General features: G+C 37.6%; 1 protein-coding gene across 27 annotated transcripts in view; it reads right to left on the reverse strand.

The window, feature by feature from the left end:
* The window catches only part of DLG2 (discs large MAGUK scaffold protein 2), a 2,256,157-nt gene that overhangs the window by 758,156 nt on the left and 1,474,227 nt on the right, over positions 1-23,774 (reverse strand). For all 27 annotated transcript variants that reach the window (XM_051821188.2, XM_051821179.2, XM_051821160.2 and 24 more), the window contains one exon: positions 18,107-18,157. In XM_051821188.2, the coding sequence (XP_051677148.1) occupies positions 18,107-18,157 (51 nt within the window). The remainder of the gene's footprint in view (positions 1-18,106; positions 18,158-23,774) is intronic.

Genomic DNA, 23,774 nt, shown 5'->3' on the forward strand with positions numbered 1-23,774 from the left:
ATTTACTCAATGCCTTAGTTGGCAAGATGGATATTACAATAATTTGTTGCAAGGAGATTACATAATGTAATATAACAAATGAATTTAAAACACACACTTCAGAGTTAAGATATTTTTCTATATGTTTAAAAAAAAATTCCCTTCCTATTTGGAAGAACAGTCACATCTGAGTTACTTTTAGGTCGTCCAGACAGAACTGTGTACTACATTTCAACTACATTTGAAAGTGTTGGCAAAGGATCTTCTGGTCAGTTCACCTAAGAGCATCCTCGAGGTACTGCCAAACATGATAGTCTGCACTGAAAATCCTATGTTGCAATTTCTGTCAAAATGGCCAAGACTGAAGCCAGCTGACCTAAGAAGGGAAGGTGGCAAAACAACACTGACCTGAGCTTAATCTTGATGTAATACTAAATAGTTCTCACATCACATTTTGTCACTTGTAAACTTTATCATTGACTGCAGACCCAGAGAAACACTATGAACAAAGAAATATGTATTGTAATACCTGCCCAATATAAAAGCCTGGGTTTTTATTTTACCACAGCAAGTGGTGAGTCTGAAAGTATATTTTCTATTCATATGGAGGCCCAGGAGACCTCGAATAGCGAAAGCAATTTTGTACAACAAAAAGCTGGAGGCATCATAATACCAGATTTCAGGACATACTACAGGACAGTTGTAATCAAAACAGCATGGTACTGGTACAGAAACAGATGGATAGACCAATGGAACAATATAGAAACACCAGAAATCAATCCAAACATCTACAGCCAACTTATATTTGATCAAGGAGCTAAAACCAATTTCTGGAACAAGGACAGTCTATTCAACAAATGATGTTGGGAAAACTGGATTTCCACATGCAGAAGCATGAAGCAAGACCCCTACCTTACACCTTACACAAAAATCCACTCAATGTGGATTAAAGATCTAAATCTACGACCCGACAACATCAAATTATTAGAGAACATCGGAGAAACCCTGCAAGATATAGGCACCAGCAAAGACTTCTTGGAAAAGATCCCAGAGGCACAGGCAGTGAAAGCCAAAATTAACAATTGGGATTACATCAAATGGAGAACTTTCTGTACTGCAAAAGAAACAGTCAGGAAAGTGAAGAGGCATACAAGAGAATGGGAAAAATATTTGCAAACTACACAACTGAAAAAGGTTTAATAACCAGAATCTACAAAGAGATCAAGAAACTCCAAAACATCAAAACAAACAACCCACTTAAGAGATGCTCCAAGGACATAAATAGGCATTTTTCAAAAGAGGAAATCCAAATGACCAACAGACACATGAAAAAATGTTCAGGATCACTAGCAATCAGGGAAATGCAAATAAAACCACCTCACCCCAGATAGAATGGCTTACATACAGAAATCTACCAACAACAGATGCTGGCGAGGATGTGGGGAAAAAGGGACACTAACCCACTGTTGGTGGGAATGCAAATTGGTTAAGCCACTATGGAGGTCAGTTTGGAGTCTCCTCAGAAACCTGAATATAACCCTACCATACAACCCAGCCATCCCACTCCTTGGAATTTACCCAAAGGAAATGAAATTGGCAAATAAAAGAGCTGTCTGCACATTAATGTTTATTGCAGCTCAATTCACAATAGCTAAGACATGGAATCAACCTAAATGCCCATTAAGAAGACTGGGTATAGAAATGATGGGATATGTACTCTATAGAACACTATACAGCAGTAAAAAAAATGAAATCAGGTCCTTTGCAACAAAATGGAGGAATCTGGAAAATATTATGCTGAGTGAAATAAGCCAGTCCCAAACGGACAAATATCATAAGTTTCCCTGATCGGTGACAACTAACTGTGCACCAAAAAGGAAACCTGTTGAAGTGAAATGGACACTATGAGAAACAGTGACTTGATCAGCCCTTGTCCTGACTGTCAATGAATAACTGAGTACTTTATCCTTTTTAGTATTTTTTATTCTACTTAATACTATTGATTGAACTCTTTAATTAACACACAATTATTCTTAGGTGTTGAAATTTAACTGAAAAGTGATCCCTGTTAAATATAAGAGTGGGAATAAGGGAGGGAGGAGATATATAGTTTGGGACATGCTCAATTCGACTTGCCCCAAATGGTAGAGTTAGAAATGTGCCAGGGGATTCCAATTCAATCCCATCAAGGTGGCATGTACCAATGCCATCTTACTAATCAAAGTGATCATTTCAGTTCACAATTGATCATAATGAAAGGATTAAGTGTCAAAGGGATCACATAAACAAGACTAGTGTCTGCTAACACTAACTGATATAATTGAAAAGAAGAGAATGATCCAACATGGGAAATGGGATACACAGCAGACTCATCTAATGGCAGATGTCCTAAATGGCACTCTGGCCTCAGAATCAGTGCTTAAGGCATTTAGATCTGGCTGAAAAGCCCATGAGAGCATTTTAGGCATGGAAAGCCAAGACACTCGGGGGGGGGGGGAACCTAAATGAAAGATTTCTGTGAGTGAGATCCCAGTGGAAAGAACAGACCATCAAAGAAGACAGTACCTTTCTCTGAAGGGAGGAGAGAACTTCCACTTTGACTATGGCCTTGTCTAAATAAGATCAGAGTTGGAGAACTCAAGAGGCTTCCATAGCCTTGGCAACTCATGACAAGAGCCTCTGGTGATTACTGATGCCATAAAGAAGCATGTCAATTGTTAAGTCAACAACAGGAGTCACTGTACACTTACTCCTCATGTAGGATCTCTGTCCTTAATGTGTTGTACAATGTAAATTAATGCTATAACTAGTACTCAAATAGTACTTAACATTTTGTGTTTCTGTGTGGGTGCAAACTGTTGAAATCTTTACTTAGTATATACTAAATTGATCTTCTGTATATAATGATAATTGAAAATGAATCTTGATGTGAATACAATGGGAGAGGGAGCGGGAGATGGGAGGGTAGTGGTTGGGAGGGAAGTTATGGGGTGGAAAAAGCCACTGTAATCCAAAAGCTATATTTTGGAAATTTATATTTATTAAATTTAAGTTTAAAAAATAAATAATAAAAGAAGAAAATATATTTTCTCCTTTTTCAGGCTTATGCTATGGAACAGTCATATCAAAGAAGATGGCAGCCTGGTTTACACTCTATAATATGCTTCTTGGAGGGAGTAACTCTCAATCATGTTTGCCTCTCTCGCTAACAATTAAGCTCTTTGAGGTCTAAGAGCATCTCACTTGCCAAATATTCACAGAAGCTTATACCTGTCACAGTGGGGAGGATCAGTTCCCTCCTATTCAATGAAAAATACTTCAGTTCCAGGCACTACAGTGGGCATTCAAAGAATATGTGTAGCATGAGAAAAGTTTAGGAGTGAGAGAATAATTGGAAACATTTTCAGAGAGAGGAGAGCACACGGGGAATAATTAAAGGAACAGAGAGCCGGCGCTGCGGCTCACTAGGCTAATCCTCCGCCTTGTGGCCCCGGCACACAGGATTCTGTCCCGGTTGCCCCTCTTCCAGGCCAGCTCTCTGCTGTGGCCAGGGAGTGCAGTGGAGGATGGCCCAGGTGCTTGGGCCCTGCACCCCATGGGAGACCAGGATAAGGACCTGGTTCCTGCCATCGGATCAGCGCGGTGCGCTGGCCGCAGCGCGCCGGCATGGCGGCCATTGGAGGGTGAACCAACGGCAAAGGAAGACCTTTCTCTCTGTCTCTCTCTCTCACTGTCCAGGAACAGAGGGGGCTGATGCTTAGAGAAAGATTCTGGGGGAGGAAGTGGACATTGGTTTCTCAAAGCCCGTCAGATGAAGAGAAACTTGACTAGTAAAAATAATTACCATTAATAGCTAACTCTTATAGAATACTTATTAAGACCGGGTACTACTTAAGTACTTTCTTTTGTCCTTGTGAACTATTTTAGTCTTCATCACCATCCTATGAGGTAGGGAATACTATCATCCCTTTTATTCAGATGGGCATACTGAGGCATAACAAGATTAACTCAGTTGTTCACTTCACAAAGCTGATGTGTTTAAGCCTAAATGACTGCAAAGCCCACACTTGGTAAGAATGGTGAGGTGGCAGTTATACTAGAAGAGAATTTAAATCAATGTAACGGAATTCTTTCTGACAGTAATGTTCAAACTTTAGAGGATTAAAGGGCCTATCTTACTAAAGGCAAAATATAAAAACTTGGTGTGTAGAAATGTCGAGTCTTGGCCATTAACATTTATGATAGCTGATTTTAGAAAAGCAAGTTTAAGTGCTATGGGTCATCTAAAATCTAATTTGTTATTATAGAATTTTCTTTTATAAAAAAAGGATTACTTTAGTTATTTGAATTGCAGAGTTTTAGAGAGAGAAACATCATATTTTCTTTTTATATTTCACAGGATAACTAGGATTCTTCCAGTGATTAAAAACAGTCAGGTATAAAATGCCAAATGAAAAAGCTTAAACCAACAAATATTTTAGCCCTTTAGACCTCAGCATTTCAGACTCCAGATTCTCCTATACTGCAGTTAAAATTAAAGTGGTCAGGAGACATGTCAGTTAACATTCTGTTAGTGGCTACAAGTGTCCTTTGAGAAAAATTTTTTAAATGATGGAATCATAATAAACTACTTAGTTACACTGGAATTATTGAACCATAGTTTAGTGCACTGGTTTGGATAGCAACAAGCTGTCTTTCTCTAGAACTTGAGATACTTGTAGGTAGGGGGCTAGCTTTTAGAGAGAAAATGTATCATTGTGGAAAGTGGACACCCGTTATGGACTTACGACCTTGAACAAACCACAGATGTCTGGGAACTTTGGTTTTCTAATCACAATTCAGTGATTCTAAACACTGAACCCTACTGCTATCATCATGGGACTCATAAACCTGATTTTTGGGATGCTCATTTTTGCTGCTCCCAGATATTTCTGCTTTTCTACTTCCATGACTGTCGGTGGAAAAGTGACGTGCTTGGACTGATGAGATGTGAGTACTTTAAAGGATGGGTGATAACTCCAGAGATAAACTTTACATCCTGACTGATTCACTAATATGAACACAAGAAGATGGAGCCTTTGTCACTGTGATGGTCTATCTGATATGTCGACTGACAGAATACAGAGAATAAGCTGTTTTAGCTCCCAGTCTTGCAGGTTCAAGGTCTGAGTGGCATGGTGCAGGTCCGGGCTGTGGCATGGGACTCAGCAGTTACCAGCATGAAAACAGAGGAAGGATCATGTGGTGCACCAGGAATCACAGAGAGGATCTGGGCCCTGAATTAGTCAGTTCCTCACTACTACGCCAAATACTGAGGAAATTAAATCTACAAAAAGAAAAGGTTGTTTAGCTCCTAGTTTTGGGGACTCAATTCCAAGACTAGGGGTCCCCTTGGTTCAGACTCTGGTATGTGTGGCAGGTGGCAATTGCAGAACATAAACAGGAAGAAATACACGGTGAGCGAGGAAGCAGAGAGGTTGGTTCCAAGTTGGTTTTTATAACCAGCCCCTCAGGAGAATTACATTGCAAGGCCTTGCGCCTAGTGACCTAATGACATCCCACTAGACCCACCTCCTAAACATTAGAATCAGGTCAAACTTCCACCCCTTTTAGTACCATTAACTTTTCTTTTTTTTTTTCTTTTCTGTTTTCTCACTCAATTTATCTATTCTGCAATCTAAAATGCTGACCTCATTCTCAAGCTAGAATCCCCTGCAGTCATAAAATGAATCCAAACTGCCATCCCAGCTATAGGCTTACTAAATCCGTTGCGGAAAATGCTAGGTTTCTGTCTCAGAATTCTAAGGGTCATGAAATTAATCCTGATTGTACTGTATCAAGCTGCACACTCACTAACAATATATGACAGGATAGTGGGATGTGTTAATTGGTCTAAATCAATACAGATCCATCACCAGAACTCAGAGTCACAGTAATTTCCAGCAAGACATACAGGTTATGATGGGAAAGACAGACATCTGAATCAAAATCTGGGACAATAAAGAATGTAAAGGGGCTGTAAGAATAAAATAGGAAGATAACCAACATGAGAAGCATTTGGTAAAAACTGATCCACTGGAAAGGATGACTCAAGGAAGGGCAATGGGTGTTGCAGCAGTTACTTGTAAGGATAGATGACCAAGCAGTGTGTGGGCTGTCTTGTCACTCTGTAAGAATACACAACTGTGGGATAATTCTGAAGACAGTTGAAATGGTTGGGAGAAAAGTGCTAAGAATAACTGAGGTTATTTTTCTGCCATCCTGAGAGTTAAGGTACAGAAAAATACAGCCATATCAGCTAAGGCTTTTGTCAGATGCAAATAACAATATCCTACTTTTTAACCTATCTTTTACCACCTTTCAGGATCTAGTATTTTGTGACACAGGCATGACTATTGGGCCTCTCTCTGCGCTTCTTGTAGGGTCTTTGCTATTTGCAATATTCTAAGGATTCAATGGGTCCATTAAAACCCTGAACTGTCAGGATATCCCTGAGTTAGAGCTTATTACACTACACTTCCCAATCCATCAACACCTTGTTCATACAAGTCATGGAGATAGATCTATTATGATTAGAAACTCAACCTAAGGATGCTAAAGCTTTGCCATTGGAATGGTATTAAGATATAGAATTTTAGAGGTGACTAATGTAAGTAAAGCATTGCCTTCATGAATGGATTAATGCTGTAAAGTCAGGAGGGGGTTTGTTATCTTGAGCAAAAGTTTTTATGTTTGACCACCCCTCTTGCTCCCTCTTCCTGACTTGTGCCTGTTTGCTTTCTTCCACATTAAAATACAGCACGAAGATCCTTGCTGGATGCCAACACCTGGTTCTTAGACTTTCTAGCCTCTCTTCCCATGAGCCAAATAAACTTTTCTTTGTAAATTACCCAGTTTGTGGTATTTTTTATAGCAAAATAAAATGGACTATGACACCTTTCTGGTGTAAATTTTGCTTAAAAGTGGTTAGTTTTAGAAGTACTCTTATACTACTATTATATATGCTGGCAATAATCAATCAGAGGCCATGTCAAAGAAAGAAGGGAGGAATAGTATAACAAGTGATTCACAGACAAAAATATATTGGCCAGTTTAGATGATGTGAGGGCACTAAGGCTTGGACTAATGAACTAGAAGACAGCACTTGTTAATAATCTGGTGACACAGAGTTTGTGAGGTGAGAGAAGGGAGATAACTCAGCTGGAAGCTTATAGAGAAAAATGGAGAAGATTTGAGTCAGCAGCTAGATTTCAGCTTACATGCATTTTGTGCCAATTCATCTAAATCAGCCTTTTAAGGTATGTTTACCAGGCACTCTTGAATCCTGAGACTTTGAAGCTTACATCTAAAGAAAAGTTAGATTAATGACCCCCAAATATCTGTAAAGCACATCTTGACACTCATTTTTTTTTTTTTTTCTGACATCTGATTCCAGTCGTTAGGACTGCAACAAACTTCCCACACATTCAAAAGCCTGCTGGTTCTCAAACCAGCAAAGTTTCTAGTCAATAGAGACCTAAATTCATAGACCTTTCACTAGCTATTTTTTCAGTTGCCACCTTTTGTTATTGCTCTTTTAGTCTTGGGTGTTGATACACAGTAATGGGTTACTTTAAAGGAGACAGTAGGTATAAGCTTGGGGTATTAAGGTTTATTGCAACCTGCCAGCACTGTTCTATTGGAGAGCTTTGCTTTATGGTCTTATCTCAGTGATGAAAGACATGATTAGAATTTAGAAAAGGTGAAGGATCTAAGTAAGGCAATATTTATTTTGAGAACAAGCTGATGCAGCATGAGCCGAAGACATGACCTACCCAATAAGTTCAGCACAGTGATAACTAAAATAAAACTCCAAGATACATTTGTACAAGCCCTCCTGTTGGAAAGACACATTTGAACTAGTTTGGTGATACAAAAAATTAAGTTACATAGTCTTAGGAAAAGAGTGGTGTCTGGTTGGGTCCATTAGACCCAGTCACAAGAAGAAATCGGATGCTTCTCTCTCTCTCTCTCTCTCTCTCTCTGGCTCTGCCTCTCTGTAACTGCCTTTCAAGTACTTAAATAAATATTTTTTTTTAAAAAAAGGCATCATAGCATCTGAAACAAATATCATATTTTCAAGCTATTGGAAATAAAAAAATAAAAACATTGTAACTGTCTGTTGTGAAACAATTCTTGTGAGTTAACAGAAGGAAAGATAGAGTTGGAAACAATATTAGGATATTACAGAAGTTATAGCTGCAAACTCAAGGGCAGATTCCATTTTTGTACTTAATGAACTTTAAATATACATTGAAAGAGATCACTTAATAAACTTATTTAACAAATGTAGGCACACATAAAATCACACATATGAGAAAAATGCACCAACTCTTTTAGAATCAGATTTGTGACATCTTTCAAAAATGTAGGGCTTGGACAAATGTGTATGTATAAAATTTATAACAATTTATAATGTTGGGCATCTAGGAAGTTGCATATATTGTTTCTGTTTTCACCAAAATTCTGTGAGGTAGATATTAGTATCCCATTCATTTAGAAGAAAACTGAAACTGTAAGAGGTTAAATAACTTAGTCGAGGTTACACAGGAAGTCACTGATCCTGGATTCAAAACAAAGCTAAGTTCAAAGACTGTGCTTCTTTCTACTGCCCATATAAGCCTATCTTCATTCCCTAAATCTTGAAATACCTTGGTGAAAACTAATGAAAGCCCGATCAAAATCCACACTCTCTAAATACTGACTTTTTTATTTGGGTGCTATCTATGTGCTTATGTAAATGTGTATATATCTCAAACATACTTTAAAAATACACTGATAATTGAACATTAGTAAACTTTAAAGTTTCCTTAAGAAGCTTACCTATTATAAAGTTATTTAAACTAAACTAGAATAGTATCTTCCTACAACTGAATATATAAAATTGAAACCCTATAAAATATGAATTTGAACTCTTTTTAAAATGAATTTTATAGATCTATAATAATTGAATATATTTATGTGATATAGTGTGATGTTTCAATATATGTATACAACATGTAAAGTTCACATCAGAATAATTAATTAGCATTTTCATATATTTAAACACCTTTCATTTCTTTGTTTTGGGAATCTTCAAATTCCTCTAATTCTTTATGAAATATATAATAAATTGATATGACTTACAGCCATCCTACTGTGCTACAGAAACATATTCCTCCTATGCAATTGTATTTTGGTATCTTCCCTCTTTCCACCCTCCCCAGCACACTTCCTAACCTTTGGTGATTCTATTATATTCCATATTTCTAGGAAACCAATGTTTTTAGCTTCCACATCTGAGAAAGAATATGTGATAACTATCTTTTGGTGACTGGTTTATTTCATTAAACATAATGTTCTTCAGATGGACTCTGGTTTTTATTATTTTTGCTATTAATTGAAAATTGCTGAAGAGACCTAGAAAAAAAGGAATTTAGGAATCCAAAGCTTCTAGATTATTTGCAGTAATACATCCTTAATTCTACTGGAATTTAGGGAGTTTTATCCAAGATCAATAAAGTAACATAAAAAAATTTGGCCTAAGTGAATCAGACTCCATTGACTTTCTATTTAAATTGGCATCTGGATGAATCTATAGCTACTGTCAGCAAACAATTATAATGGGTCACTTCTTATCTGGCAGTTAACAAACACCATTTTCAAAATTCCCAAATTACCCAACTTATATCCAAAATATTCTTGATCTGTAGGAATTTTTAGAATATTATAAATCTCAGTCATTTCTCTATATCTTATAAATATATTCATTTTGATATAGGTGACATAGTACTAACAAAAATGAATGATTTATATTTGGGGAAATGGTCCAGATTTTAGTTAACAATTTTTTCCCATTACTTGCAAAAGAATATCACTGACTTGTCAGACAGAACATTCAAACTGTACCACATGGCCATACATTTTGCAGCTGTCAGGAAAGCACTCCAAATGTTCTGTCTTGTTGTGTTTTTTTTTTTTAATCTTTTTTTCTTTCTTTCTTTCTTTTTTTTTTTTTTTTTTTTTTTTTTTTGGTGAGGGTGGAGGGGTGTTGAAGGAGGTGACAGTCGCTTCAACAACTTAGCTAAATTGCAGTCATGCATGCTGGTCGGGGTTATGAAGGCATGGTGAATCTATTATCCATGCTGGGTCAACTAGCTTCTCTTGATACCAGTCATGTTGGAGTTACATAACTTATTAACTCCATACATGGAGAACTGAAAAATCACTCAGAAACATGAACTTTACTCAGCTACCTTTGCTAATATCACAAGAGCCCAGCATGTCAGGAAAGTTTGAGAGAGCACAGGTGTTTGAGAGGCTCAGACTGTGGCAATAAAATGAATCTGCTGGATGGTTTTATATCCTTCCTAATATGTTGATTTATACTTTTTTTTCTGTCACTGTTGGTATATTTTAGCAACTTATTAGATGTTTGTCTTAAATGGCATTTCAGTATACTTCCCCAATTCTATTAAATCTGTACACAATGTTGCAGACAAATGCTCCTTTTAAAACACAGATGCAATTATGTCATTGTCATGCTTAAAATTTTTGATGGCTTTATGTTGTGTTTAGGATAAAATTTAAATCCTTTGGTATGTTATCCAAGGCATCCTTGTTCCCTGCCCTCTTTACATCTTCAGGCTAGCTAGCCCCTCATTGAGTCCTATTTCATAGACTAAAATGCAGTCATTCTGAATGAATTGCAGTTTCTTGAGCATGTTACTTTTCCATGGACCCTTGAGCATCTGCACCAGCTACATTTGTTTGTTCCTTTTACATGGTTTCTTCTCACCTATTATAAGCCAATGTATAATAATGCCACAAGGAATTACTCTATTCTTTTTTTTTTCTTCTTTTCTTTCTTTTTTTTTTTTTTTTTTTTTTTTTTTTTTTTTTGACAGGCAGAGTGGACAGTGAGGGAGAGAGACAGAGAGAAAGGTCTTCCTTGGCCGTTGGTTCACCCTCCAATGGCCACCGCGGCTGGCGCACCACGTTGATCCGAAGGCAGGAGCCAGGTGCTCCTCCTGGTCTCCCATGCGAGTGCAGGGCCATCCTCCACTGCACTCCCTGGCCACAGCAGAGAGCTGGCCTGGAACAGGGGCAGCCAGGACAGAATCTGGCACCCTGACTGGGACTAGAACCTGGTGTGCCAGCGCCACAGGCGGAGGATTAGCCTAGTGAGCCGCTGCGCCGGCCGGAATTACTCCATTCTGTATCTGTACCAGGTATTCACAGCACTCTGTTCTTCAGGACTTCTACTTCTATTTGCTTCTCTGTGCCCTTGAACAGATAGTAAAATTCTATAAAAGAAGACTTTGCCCAGAACCTGTAGTTAGTAAGTGCTTAATGATTGAATATACATATGATATTTGTAGCACTCACTGTCTTTGGCAAATGGAGGCAATGCATTGAACAATGCTGATGTAAAAAGGAGTCATCACCTTGTCCTTAAGTTGACCATTGAGTTTTCCTTTTCTTTTTATGTCATCATGATAACATAAATCTATGATAAAATTCCTTCCATCAAGAAGTTCATAGACTGGTAGAAAGGACAGACTTTTTTCATAATTTAACGTGGTGTCTTTTTTATTGACATTAGTTTATAAAGAAGCACACTACTCGAAAGGGAAATAAAGGCAAGTTTCCTAAAGGCAATGGCATTTGAGATTTATTTTGAGGTCAGCCACTCAGTTGTAAAGAGCCTAGCATCTCTTAGACATGGAACTGAATCCCAGCTTCAAGCCTCACTAACACTATGACTTCTGACAAATGGTTTATTCCCTGAATGTCACCATTTTAATATGTAAAACTGAGTTAGCAATATGTACACAGAGATGTTATTAACTGTGATTAGTTTATTGCTAATTTGCAGAAATTGAATTTAGAAAATGTATAAACTTCAAATGTATATAGCAAGGACCATAACTTCTTTATTATTGGATGGCTGGCATATAGCAAAGTAACAGAAAATAAAGTAGCTATGAAAGAATTTCTCATTAGATTAATGCAAATAGTTTATTGAGACTAGAAACCTATGTTTTATTATAAACATCATTCTTCAATGATACTAATAATACTTTTAAGAACTACTGTTAATCAAAGGAAAGACTAAGCATCACTATGTACAGTGTTCTAAATCTCCACATTTACTCATTTATTCATCACAGAATCCCTATGCTGTAATTACTCTCGCCTCATTCACAGATGTGAAAACTGAGGAACAAAGAGGTTAAGTATGCACTTCAAGGTCACCTGATCAGCAAGTGGCAGAGCCAGTGTTTCAAATCTGGATTCCAACCAGGACTTCGTATGTATTCTATTGTTCTTCCATCATCAAAGCATGGTATAATTCAGTCATAAGCCAAAGATTCATTGAGTATATACTACATTCCAGACACTATTCTAGGCAGAGTAGAAGTAATTACATATTTATACATAGCATATATTTTGGGGAAGATACAGATGTTAAAAAATAAACAATAAATAAAGTTCAGATAGTGGTAAGTACAATTAAACAACAATAAAGCTAGGTAATAGGAAAAAGAATGATGGAAATGTTGGCATGAATTTAAACAAGATAGGGAAGACTTTTCTGAAGGGGTTACAGATTGAACAAATATTCAAATGATTAAAAGAACAAGCCATGTAATTCTTTTTTTTTTTTTTTTTTTTGACAGGCAGAGTTAGACAGTGAGAGAGAAAGACAGAGAGAAAGGTCTTCATTCCGTTGGTTCACCGCCCCCCAAATGGCCACTGCGCTGATCTGAAGCCAGAAGCCAGGTGCTTCTCCTGGTCTCCCTTGCAGGTGCAGGGCCCAAGCACTGGGCCATCCTCCACTGCCTTCCTGGGCCACAGCAGAGAGCTAGACTGGAAGAGGAGCAACCGGGACAGAACCGGCGCCCTGACCGGGACTAGAACCTGGTGTGCCAGCGCCGCAGGTGGAGGATTAGCCAAGTGAGCCGTGGTGCCGGCCATGTAATTCTAAAAGGAGATTCTTTTCTAGGCAGATAAGCATGTAGAGGCTTTGAGGTGGGAAGAACTTGGCTTTCTGAAAAATGTCAGTATCAGTGTAGCTACAGTGAAATGTGTGAAGAGTTGAAGATGAGGACATAATGTTGGAAAGAAATGCAAGGGCTCACATTATAGAAGACATGTAGGTGGTGATAAGTGCAATGATCACCTTTTAATAATAAAATTCATATAACGTGGTTTATATTTTGAAAAAGATTACTCTGGTTATTCAGAGTAGAATAGTGAGGCAAAATGGAAGCTGTTACAGTGTGCAGGCATGAGGTGATTTTAGCTTTCACTGAGATTTAGCAGAGCAAGTGGTTAAAATATGATTGATTTTTGAAGTGTATTTTATGGTGGTACCAGCATGATTTGCTCATGGACACTAAGAAAAATAATGATTAAGACTTTTAAGATATTTTGACCTGGTAAGGGAAATAATAGAACCAATTAACCAAGATAAAGAATATTAGGGTAGAAGCAGCTTCGGCTCTGAGGGAAGGAATGGAGGGAGACAGGATTCTTGTTATCAAAACAGAATTGCAAACTGGGCAGTTAGCTCTGTGCATTTGTAGCTCAGGGGAGAGACTGACCAAGATTTCAAATTCAGTAGGAGGAATAGTCAGCAAGAGAAGGTATGCTAATGAGTTGGTATTTTTTTTTCGTGCCTTTTTCTTTTTTTTTGTCTGTTTTTGTTTTTATTTGAGAGATACGCCACCTGACGGTTCACTTCCCAAATGCCCACAATAAATATCCTACAGCTGGGCTGGGGCCACAGCCAGGAGCCAGAAACTCAATCCAGCTCTCGCACATGGGCAACAGGAACCTGGGTACTTGAAGCATCACTGCTGCCTTCCAGGGTCTGTAGTGGTGGAAAGCTGGACTACAGAGCTGGAGCCAGTTATCCAACTCAGTACTTCAATGTGGGATGTGGGCATCCTGATCACTAGGCTCAATGCCTTCTCCCAGTAGTTCACATTGAAAGCCATGGGTCTGCATCAGATCACTTAGGGATTACGGAGAGTTTGAAAAGGGGTCTGGTTGCTGGGTAGCTGGAGTGCTCCAACATTTAGTGGAGGAGCCAGCAAGGAGAGAGAGAGAAAGGTAGACCATGAGGTTCCAAAAGAACAGAAGATGTTTTGTTCTGAAAGTTAAAAAATTAACATCTTGGAAGAAGGAAGCAGTGACAGCTATGTCAAATCCTGCAGGGAAGACTCAGGGCTGAAAACTGATGACTGAATTTAGCAAGATGAAACCTATTATGACTTTGATAGGGGTGGTTTCAGGACTATTGTGGGGATGAAAATTTGAAATAGGTTGATATAAGAAAATTAAGTAATAAAGTGAAATTACTGAAAATAGACAATTTCTCCATATTTTTGGTAAAGCAAAATAGAATGTTAGGCAATAACATTCTAAATGGTAGGAGGGTAACATCAGGTCAAAGTGACAGCTAATTTTTTTTAAAGAGGAAATACATTACATCATGTCTGTGTTAAAGCTATCCTGGAAGAAGAAAGAAAGGAATTGACATTGAAAAGAGTAGAAACTGTAGAGCAAAGTCATTAACAAACAAGAGATTATGGAGTCCAGATTACAAATGAAGAGTTGGCCTTGGAAAGGGGAGGAGAATCTTTCATCGTCATGGGAGAATATGATAGCCAACCCCGGTGTAGGAAAGTGAAGTGATTTTCACTTGATAACTTGGATTTTCTCAAGGACAACTAAAGGGAGGTTAACAACTGAAATGAGGATGAGGGAGTGGGTGTTTGAAGTTTGAGGAGATCAAGAGGATATGCAACTGTTGTCCCAGTGATTTAAAAAGTGACTTTTTAAAATAAATGTATAAGAATAGTCAAGATATTTATGAGAGTATATTTTAACCAATGAATAAAAATTTAAAGTGAGATGAGTGATTCCCTTAGCCATATTCAGTTGCTCAGTTGCTGACATGGAGTTTATAGGAAGGTGATTTTTTTAAGAATTTATTTATTTATTTGAGAGGTAGAGTTACAGTGAGAGGGAGAAACAGAGAGAAAGGTCTTCCATCCACTGGCTCACTTCCCAAATGGCCACAAAGGCCAGACCTGAACTGATCCAAAGCCAGGAGCTTCTTCTCTGTCTCCCATGTGGGTGCAGGGGCCCAAGCACTGGGGCCATCTTCCGCTGCTTTCCCAGGCCACAGCAGAAAGTTGGATCGGAAGAGGAGCAGCTGGGACTAGAACTGTTGCCCATATGGAATGCCAGCACCACAGGCAGAGGATTAACCTACTGCAACACAGTGCTGGCCCAAGAAGGTGTTGTTTTAAGTGAGGTATGTTAACCAGAACCGGTGTTTTGCCGGTGAGCACAAAAACAGAGGGGAGAAAAAAGTTGAGTCGATGAGAAGGAGAATTAGGATGAATGACCAGGTACTATGCTATAGGATAGGAGGGAAAAGGAGAGCACAAATAATAGTGAAATCCTGGGGAGAGGGGTGAAATCCACAAATCAAGGTCTGAATGGCTTGAAGAATCCTTGGAGAGGAGGACTGTAAGAAATGATAAGGACAGGGACAAGAAGGTGTTGAGAGAAGATGATGTCTGACGTAGCAGCATCGGAGGGGTACACAGAGTGACAGTGGCAAGTGGAGGAAGAAAGGGAAGGGAATGATAGGCTCAAGATCAGAAGGCATGTGAACATCAGAACCCAGACTAGGGCAATCCTCTTATTCGCATTGAATGTTTGATTTCACATCGACACTAGCCTGTAGTTATTTTTTTGGCCTGTGAATCCAGGATAACTAAATGGTATTCTATTCCAGATGTTTAATTGGCAAGGGTGTGTGTAAGGAGAAGGGTTGCCCTCGTGGGCATGAGAGCTGTTCAGTCATATCAGGTCCCATGTTCAGAAGAATTCCACATTTTTATTTTACACTGTACACCACACATCATATAGCCAGTTCTAGAGAGATTAATGATTTAGAAGAAATGTATTCTTTTCTTCTCATTTGGCCTAATTTTCCATAAACCTAATTTTTCTCTAGCATGCCATTACAATTTTATAAAAAGTCCATAATGGAAGTTTTTAAGAACCTATCTGTCAGACACCTAACTTTCAATGTAAATTTCCTTTTAAAACCACTTACACTTAATGAAAAATTAGGCTGAAAATGAAAAATTCCCGTACTCATGAATGTGAATAATCAGGAAACTAAAAAGGAGATAAAACTTAAAGTATAAATCTAGAGCCTTAATTCATACTTCTTGGAGAAAACATCTTACATTTTTATTTCTTATTATAAATGTATCATGTGTATATTAGAAGGCATAATAAGTAACAATAAATAAAAAGAAGAAACTAAAAACTTATTACAATGGAAGGGGAGAGGGAGTGGGAAAGGGGAGGGTTGTGGGTGGGAGGGACGTTATGGGGGGGAAGCCATTGTAATCCATAAGCTGTACTTTGGAAATTTATATTCATTAAATAAAAGTTAAAAAAAAAAAACTTATCACAAATCCTTAGTAAGATTTTTTTGTTGTATATCCTTCCAGTTTTTATGCATGTATTTCTTTTCTTTTTTAAAAGTCTGCTTGTTTACTTATTTGAAAGACAGAAACACTTTTTAAATAAAAGTTTTCTAAAAAAAAAAAAAAGACAGAAACACAGAGAGAGAAGGGAGGGGGAAGAGAGAAAGAGTGAGTGAGAGAGAGATAGAGAGAGAGAAAGAGATCTTCTATCTGCTGGCTTACTCCCCAAATGGCCTCAAGGGCCAAGCCAAGAGCCTGGAGCTTTGTCTGGGTCTCCCACGTGGATGCAGGGGTCCAAGTACTTGGGGCATCTTCTACTGCTTTCCAGAGCATTAGCAGAGAGCTGGATCAGAATTAGAGCAGCTAGTATTCTGGCCCGCACCCATATGGGATGCTGGCACTGCAGGCAGAGGCTTAACCTTCTTTGACATAGTGCTGGCCCCTTTATGCATGTATTTCTGAAGCTATATTATGTATGTATAGCTATGTGCTTATTGGATTATATTTTAAATACCAATTTAAAATTTGATGCTTTAAATTCAACAATATAAACTGATCTCTTATACTATAACTATAATATTTTTCTAAGGTATAATTTCAATATAATTTAATGTAATTTTATTATGAGAGTATATATATATACATATATATGTGAAATGTGTTATTAAAAACATCATTTTCAACCTTCAAATAATACCAGTAAGAATAATTTTTATTTGTCCATTCCTATATGCACAATTTCTGGATCAAAAAATGTGCTCATTTTCAAGGCTTTTGATCCATGTTTCTAATTGCTCCTTTATGTTTCCATTCATTTCCAAGACCACTCATTGGCAGTGGATATTAACATTCACTTTAAATCTTTGCCAAGTGGAGAGAGAAAATTTTTTTATTATCTTCCATTGTTTCTTAATGAAATTTAAGTAGTTTTAAGATGTTTACTAGCTATTTATTTTATGATGACTATCTTGGTAATACCTTTCAGTCATTTTCTTCTAGGTGATCTTTTGTCCTTTTTGTTCATGTGTTTACCATTTTGTACAATATCTCAATAAGTAAATGCAGTGTGGCACCGACATTCCTCAACTTGTTAAAGGCCTTTGCCAAGGTTCACCCTGTATATTTGCAGCACTCTGCAGGATTGTTGTGCTTGTCACTATGGGTAGTTTTAAATTCCATTACTTTTTTTCAAAAACTAAAGAAGAAATACATGGTAACTCTAGTAATAATAATAATAATATTTGCACATAAATGCAAATATTTTGTAACATATGAAATAATAATAATAATAATATTTGCACATAAATGCAAATATTTTGTAACATATGAAATTTATAGCCCAAACACTAATCATAAAAACATTAAGAATATGGTGCTAGACAAACTCATCAAACATTTCTAGCTCATTGTTCCACTGCAGTTGATATTACTGAATGCTCTGATTATCTGGTCTGCTGTCTCAGTTTTCTTCTACTGCATTCATTTCATCAGTATTCTTACTGTGAGTGTTATGGGAAACATCCAGGTTATAATTAATACACACTTATGTAATTTCACAAAGAGGACCAAAAATTGTATCTTACCCTCTCCAATGTAATCTCTTCAAATTCATATTCAATTTCTGTCCCATTGACCTATAAACAAGAAAAAAAAGTACTCTTAAATACACATTGAATTTTTAAAAAATGAATTGGTGTCAAATTTTCAATCTGAGTATGAATTAGCTACTCTCCTGATTTTAGTGATTATGTGTTTTCACCCAAATGAAATAAAATCCAAGATATTCTAGAATATGTAAGGGAGAAGTTACCAAAAATATTGAATGATTATTGCATGCCTTAGAATTTAATGTGTTTTTTTTGGGGGGGGTGGAAAGCAATATAAAATATGCTTCATGAGTTTACAAAGTACAAATCGTGAAGGAGCCATGTTACAATTACTAGAGACATACTTTCCTGGCTGTAGAATTTCATGAGTGTGGCCTTAAAAAACCAGTGTTGATAACAGTAAAAACATTTGTCATTTCTTTTTTGTAGTAAAATAATATTAAGAATGACTGTGTCAGCTAAGGAATGCTTTTTGTTCATAGGCCTAAACTCAGGTAATTCATCCCCATACTCCTCCTGTTACATTTATTTGGAAGTCTTGCACTATTTAATCAGGCCCATATTACTTCAGTAGAATTAAGAAAAGAACAAAGCAGGGCACATTTTGAAATTCCTACTGAGAAATTATTTTAATCATCCAATCAACTCTTGAACTGATTTGAATTTAAAGAAATATATGCAGTTTAGACATACTCAGGCACCTTAGATTTCAACAGATGTTCACAGAGAAGATATTAGGGTAGTTTTTACAGCATCTAACAAATATTCAAGTCCCAGTTTTATCTATCATTAAGCTCTCAGCCAGTAAAAAAATCACTGAGCAAGAAAATTGTCAAATTGGCTGTCTCTTATTTCCGATATGCAACTTAGCAACATCATTAGAATTTAAGAATCAGCCAGAAAGACTAAATTTTAACTAATGTCTATAACTTTGGCAGAGTTCTGACTTTGATTTACTTTTCCATCTCAGAAGAATTTAAACAATATTTGCAGGATAAGTGCTTTGTGAAAGCAAGGAACAGAGAGCTAGCCATACTGCCTAGCAAATGACCTGGCAAGAAATACTTGAAGGAGAAAAGAATGAACCAATGAAAGGTTTCTCTTCCATAAGGAACTTGGATGTAGAACCATCAACTAAAGGTATAATTATAGTTATAATACAAATACAGAATTAAAATGATAATGGATTTACTTATGTGTGTCTACCAAGCAGTCAGAGCATGCTTTTGATTTTCCAATTACATGATTTAATTGGTGAATCACATTTTACATATTACTACATTATCAAACAGCCCTAAACTAAATTTGATTTTCTGGGCTTCAACAACTTGATGACTCACACACACACACACACACACACACACACACGAAGACTTGATGATGTTAGAAAGCCTTAGCAGCTTTATGGAAGATTTTGTTCTGCACATGTAACAAAACAAACCTGAAACCCCCTGCATATGATGTTTTCATGTGACTGTTTTTACTTTTGCTTCTATGACTTGCTTTAGTTGATAGCGGGAAGGTAGAAAGGGATGTCTGAATTAGTGCGATATGCTTTCATTCTCTCAGTATGCCTCCATGAAGCTTTGCTTTGCTCCAGTGCTTTTCTAGTGTAAGCTCTTCACATTATTAAGGTGCTGCAAACTGGGGGAGAAAACAACTTCAAAGAGAAAACAAAACCCTGATAATAAATAACTGAAGGCTCAGGGTGAAAGCCGTTCTCTTATGAAGTGCCTAAAAGACAAGAGTATTTCAGTGGCATCCACTGCAGAGTTGTGGCCTATCAACATCTTTGCTTAGGGCTGGCGCTGTGGCTCACTTGGCTAATCCTCTGCCTGTGGCGCCGGCACACCGGGTTCTAGTCCCAGTTGGGGCGCCGGATTCTGTCCTGGTTGCTCCTCTTCCACTCCAGCTCTCTGCTGTGGCTGTAGCGGCCATTTGGGGGGTGAACCAACGGAAAAGGAAGACCTTTCACTCTGTCTCTCTCTCTCTCTCACTGTCTAACTCTGCCTGTCAAAAACAAAACCAAATCTTTACTTAGCATTTCCAGGAGCATACTCATAATATGCTGTCTTAGATCCTGTAAGCCTTATATACATATGCATGTCCTAACTGATATTCCAAATTTCTCTGGTCCACTAGATGAACTATTGCAAATTTATATTTACTTCATGGTTCTTTTATTTCCTACCCAAGAAAATAATGTTATTTGCCTATTTAATTCCTAGGCTCCCTATGTAAGAAGTAAAGATGCCATCCAGATTGGGATGTAAGCTTGTTTTTAAAATAAACCATTCCTTGTCTACAATTGGATTTAGTGAAATCATAGAAGAGTGAAAGGTTTTTAGTGTAAGTAAGGTAATATTTCAACCTTTAATTGAAGAGTATTCAAAGCATGGAATCATGTAGAAGTTCAAGACAGATGTTTGAAAAGCTCTAGTGCTTATTCTCTCATTGCTATGGCCTATGTTCTACCTAAGGGCCCCTAAGACAAGAAAATCTACAATTTACCTTGGCAAAGATCTTGGGGAAAAGAATGAGAGAGCAAGAATTATGGGACAGGTGCTGTGGTGCAGCAGCTCTCATATTGGTTTCAGTTCTGTAGTCCCTGCTTCTCATCCCACTTCCTATTAATGCATCCTGGGAGGAAGCAGATAATGGCCTACGTATTTGGGTCCCTGTCACTCACAGGGAAGACCAAGATGGAGTTTCTGGCTCCTAGATTTGGCCTGGTCCAGCCCTGGTTGTTGGGGGCACTTGGGGAAAGAATCAGAGGATAGAAAATCAATCAATCAATCTCTCTCTCTCTCTCTCTCTCTCTGTCACTCTTTCAAATAAATAAAAATAAGTAAGTAATCATAAAAGAACTATGAACATCATTATTCTAATGAGAAGTACATAAAACTGGGCTATAAAAACATGAGCATTTTGTGCCTTTTCAAACTTTAAATTTTTTTCTCTCGACACTTATTATTTATGGATTGGCTGCTGAGTGATGAAGAGCCAGAGGCTTACAAATTCTCAATCAACAAAACCAAAACCGTGCTGTTAATGGCTATGGTTCCCATCTTCTTCTAGAGGATTTTGGCAATCCATTGTTGCCTGAATTTGTCCTGGTGGTCTCACTCTACCCCCAATCAGTTTATCCATATATGATGTTCTTTTTCTGTTTTTTTTTTTTTAAATTTCTGTTACTTTAAAATTTTTATTAATATAAAGGGAACACATTTCATGCCTGTCATAGATACAATTCTAAAATACCCATACTTCCCCTCTCTCCTTCAATCCCTTAAGTTATCTTCCTGAAAAGTCCTGCTAAATATTTTTTTCTTGACCAGTACTCACATTTTTGCGACATTTAAGCACCATGGTAATATTTCATGCTTCTGATAGTTAGAACAACTGCATGATGGGGTTACTGTTACCCCTGTTATTCCTGTTAACCTTGGTCATCACTGACTGTCTCCTTCCCACCTGGATGACCAGAAGAGTGAAAGGCCTGGCATTTTGTAGGCTTGAATAATCAACAAAACAGAAGGAATTTCCCAGTTTTAAAAAATCTGTTTTTCTTCAGATATTTCATTTTTCTGAACTTGATGATTTTGTGGTGACAGCTGGTAGGCTTCTCTGGTGGCTAGAAAAATCAAATTGGTGCCACACATTGTCCTGTACTGTTCTGGGCATGTAGCCTTCCTGGCATCATATGGCTGTTAAGTTGAGAGACTGACCCACAGCCTACTCAAATTCAAACTTAGTACTGGAAGTTTGAATTCATAAACTTTGAATGCTTTACATATTTTTTTGCTTCTCTGACAGCTTCTAGTTAATTTTGCTGCCTATTTTAATTCCTTTAGTGTTATAGTAACCACCTGCCTGGATGATGGTATAATTTCATTTTGAGATGTATTTTTATCTCTTGAAATGAAATCTTTCATGAATAACACATGTGAACTATCCTATATTTTAATGTTCTTTAATTGGAATCTTAAATAATAATTTCTGGTTTTTGTTGTTCCTTGCTACTTTTAAAATTTCATTAACGCTAAGTGCAGCCCAAATTCTCAGGCAACTGAATTTTAATACATTTCTATGTCATGTACTGTAACAACAACTGAAATAAACCTATTATTGCCATTATGTACAATATGTGCAGATCTACTTACTATTGGTTGTATATGTAGCCACAATTCCTTGGTAGAATGCAATATGAGAGATGATGCATTTAGTTATATGCCTTTGACAAGTAATTATGAGACCACAAAGAAAGATATCTCTCTAAGTATGGCTCTTTGCATATAAAGCACTACCATTTGACTTTGAGAAGAAGGTGATGATCATGCAAAACAGACTCAGGTTTCCCTGGCCCTTTGCCACTATGAGTGCAAGTTCTACTCTCATAGCATTCAGTACATCTCCTTAAGTGCACAAGTTGTATCTTGGTCATTTTTGCATCCATATAGCTTCTGGCATCACACTTGGTTCATCATAGGTCTCCAGGAAAGTCTTTAGAATGAAGTCACCTGAGTTTTAGTCAGCTTCCTCAAAGATCTCAGTTAAATGGGAGAGGGAAGAGGAAGAAGGGTGGGAGTATAGGCATGAGGGAGGTAGGGTGGGGAAGACTCACCATGTCCCTAAATTTGTAAATATGAAATGCATGAAGTTTGTATTCCTTAAATAAAATTTTATAAAAAAACACTCCATGTAGCAGAAAAAGACATACGAATAAAAAAATGGAACCAAGTGATAAGGGTGCTGTGGTAAATGCCTGTAGACTCTAGCAGCAGCAGAGGTAACATAGAAGAGGTAACTGGAAGGCAGTTCTAGTGATTACACTTGCAGGGAGGCAGAAAACACTTTATAGAAGGGAAGGGATAAGGTAAATGTGTTCATGGACAGGTGTTCATCAGAATAGGTAGGTGGTAGATGAACCCAAGCGACAGAGACCAGCATTAACCACTTCCTCAGAGTATTCCACTGGATAGAACACTGACATCAGAGCTAGCAGACTCACACTGTGGCTCTGATTCTGTGGTTTAATGTGGTGAGTAACCTTGGAAAGGTCATGGTGCTTCAATTTTCTAATGAAGACAGATGATCTCTGAGATTCCTCCAACTCTGACCATCTAGCATCACAACTTTTTTTCTTTCTATTGCACCCAATGAATTCTTATTATAATTGTCCTAATAGTCTCAGTTCCAAGGATCTCACTGTGCAATCTGTAATCCTACCAACTGGTTATGCTTTAACCTCTTGGTACCTGCCATGCCTATTCTTGTTATTCCATAAGGTTCCTCTTCAAGGAGAAAACTAAATGACAGTCTCACATGCTCTCCCCTTGGCTTCACACACAGACATCACCATTGGCATTTTCCCCATATCTGCTTCTCAAAGATTCCTGGATTCTGTGAGAAATAAAAGGTAGCTGTTTTTTTCTTTAAAAAAAAAAAAAAGGAAAAAACAAGGTATGGGATTTGGTACAGAAATTAAGATCCACCCCCTGGGATTACTTCATCATATATTAAAGTGCCTAGGTTTGAGTCCTAGCTCCACTTCTAAATCCACCTTCCTGCTAATGTACAACCTGGGGACAGCAGCAATGGCTCAAGTGGTTGGCCCCCTGCCAATCACACAGGAGACCTGGAT

The sequence above is a fragment of the Oryctolagus cuniculus genome, chromosome 1, assembly GCF_964237555.1.
Source record: "Oryctolagus cuniculus chromosome 1, mOryCun1.1, whole genome shotgun sequence".
Lineage (NCBI taxonomy): Eukaryota > Metazoa > Chordata > Mammalia > Lagomorpha > Leporidae > Oryctolagus > Oryctolagus cuniculus.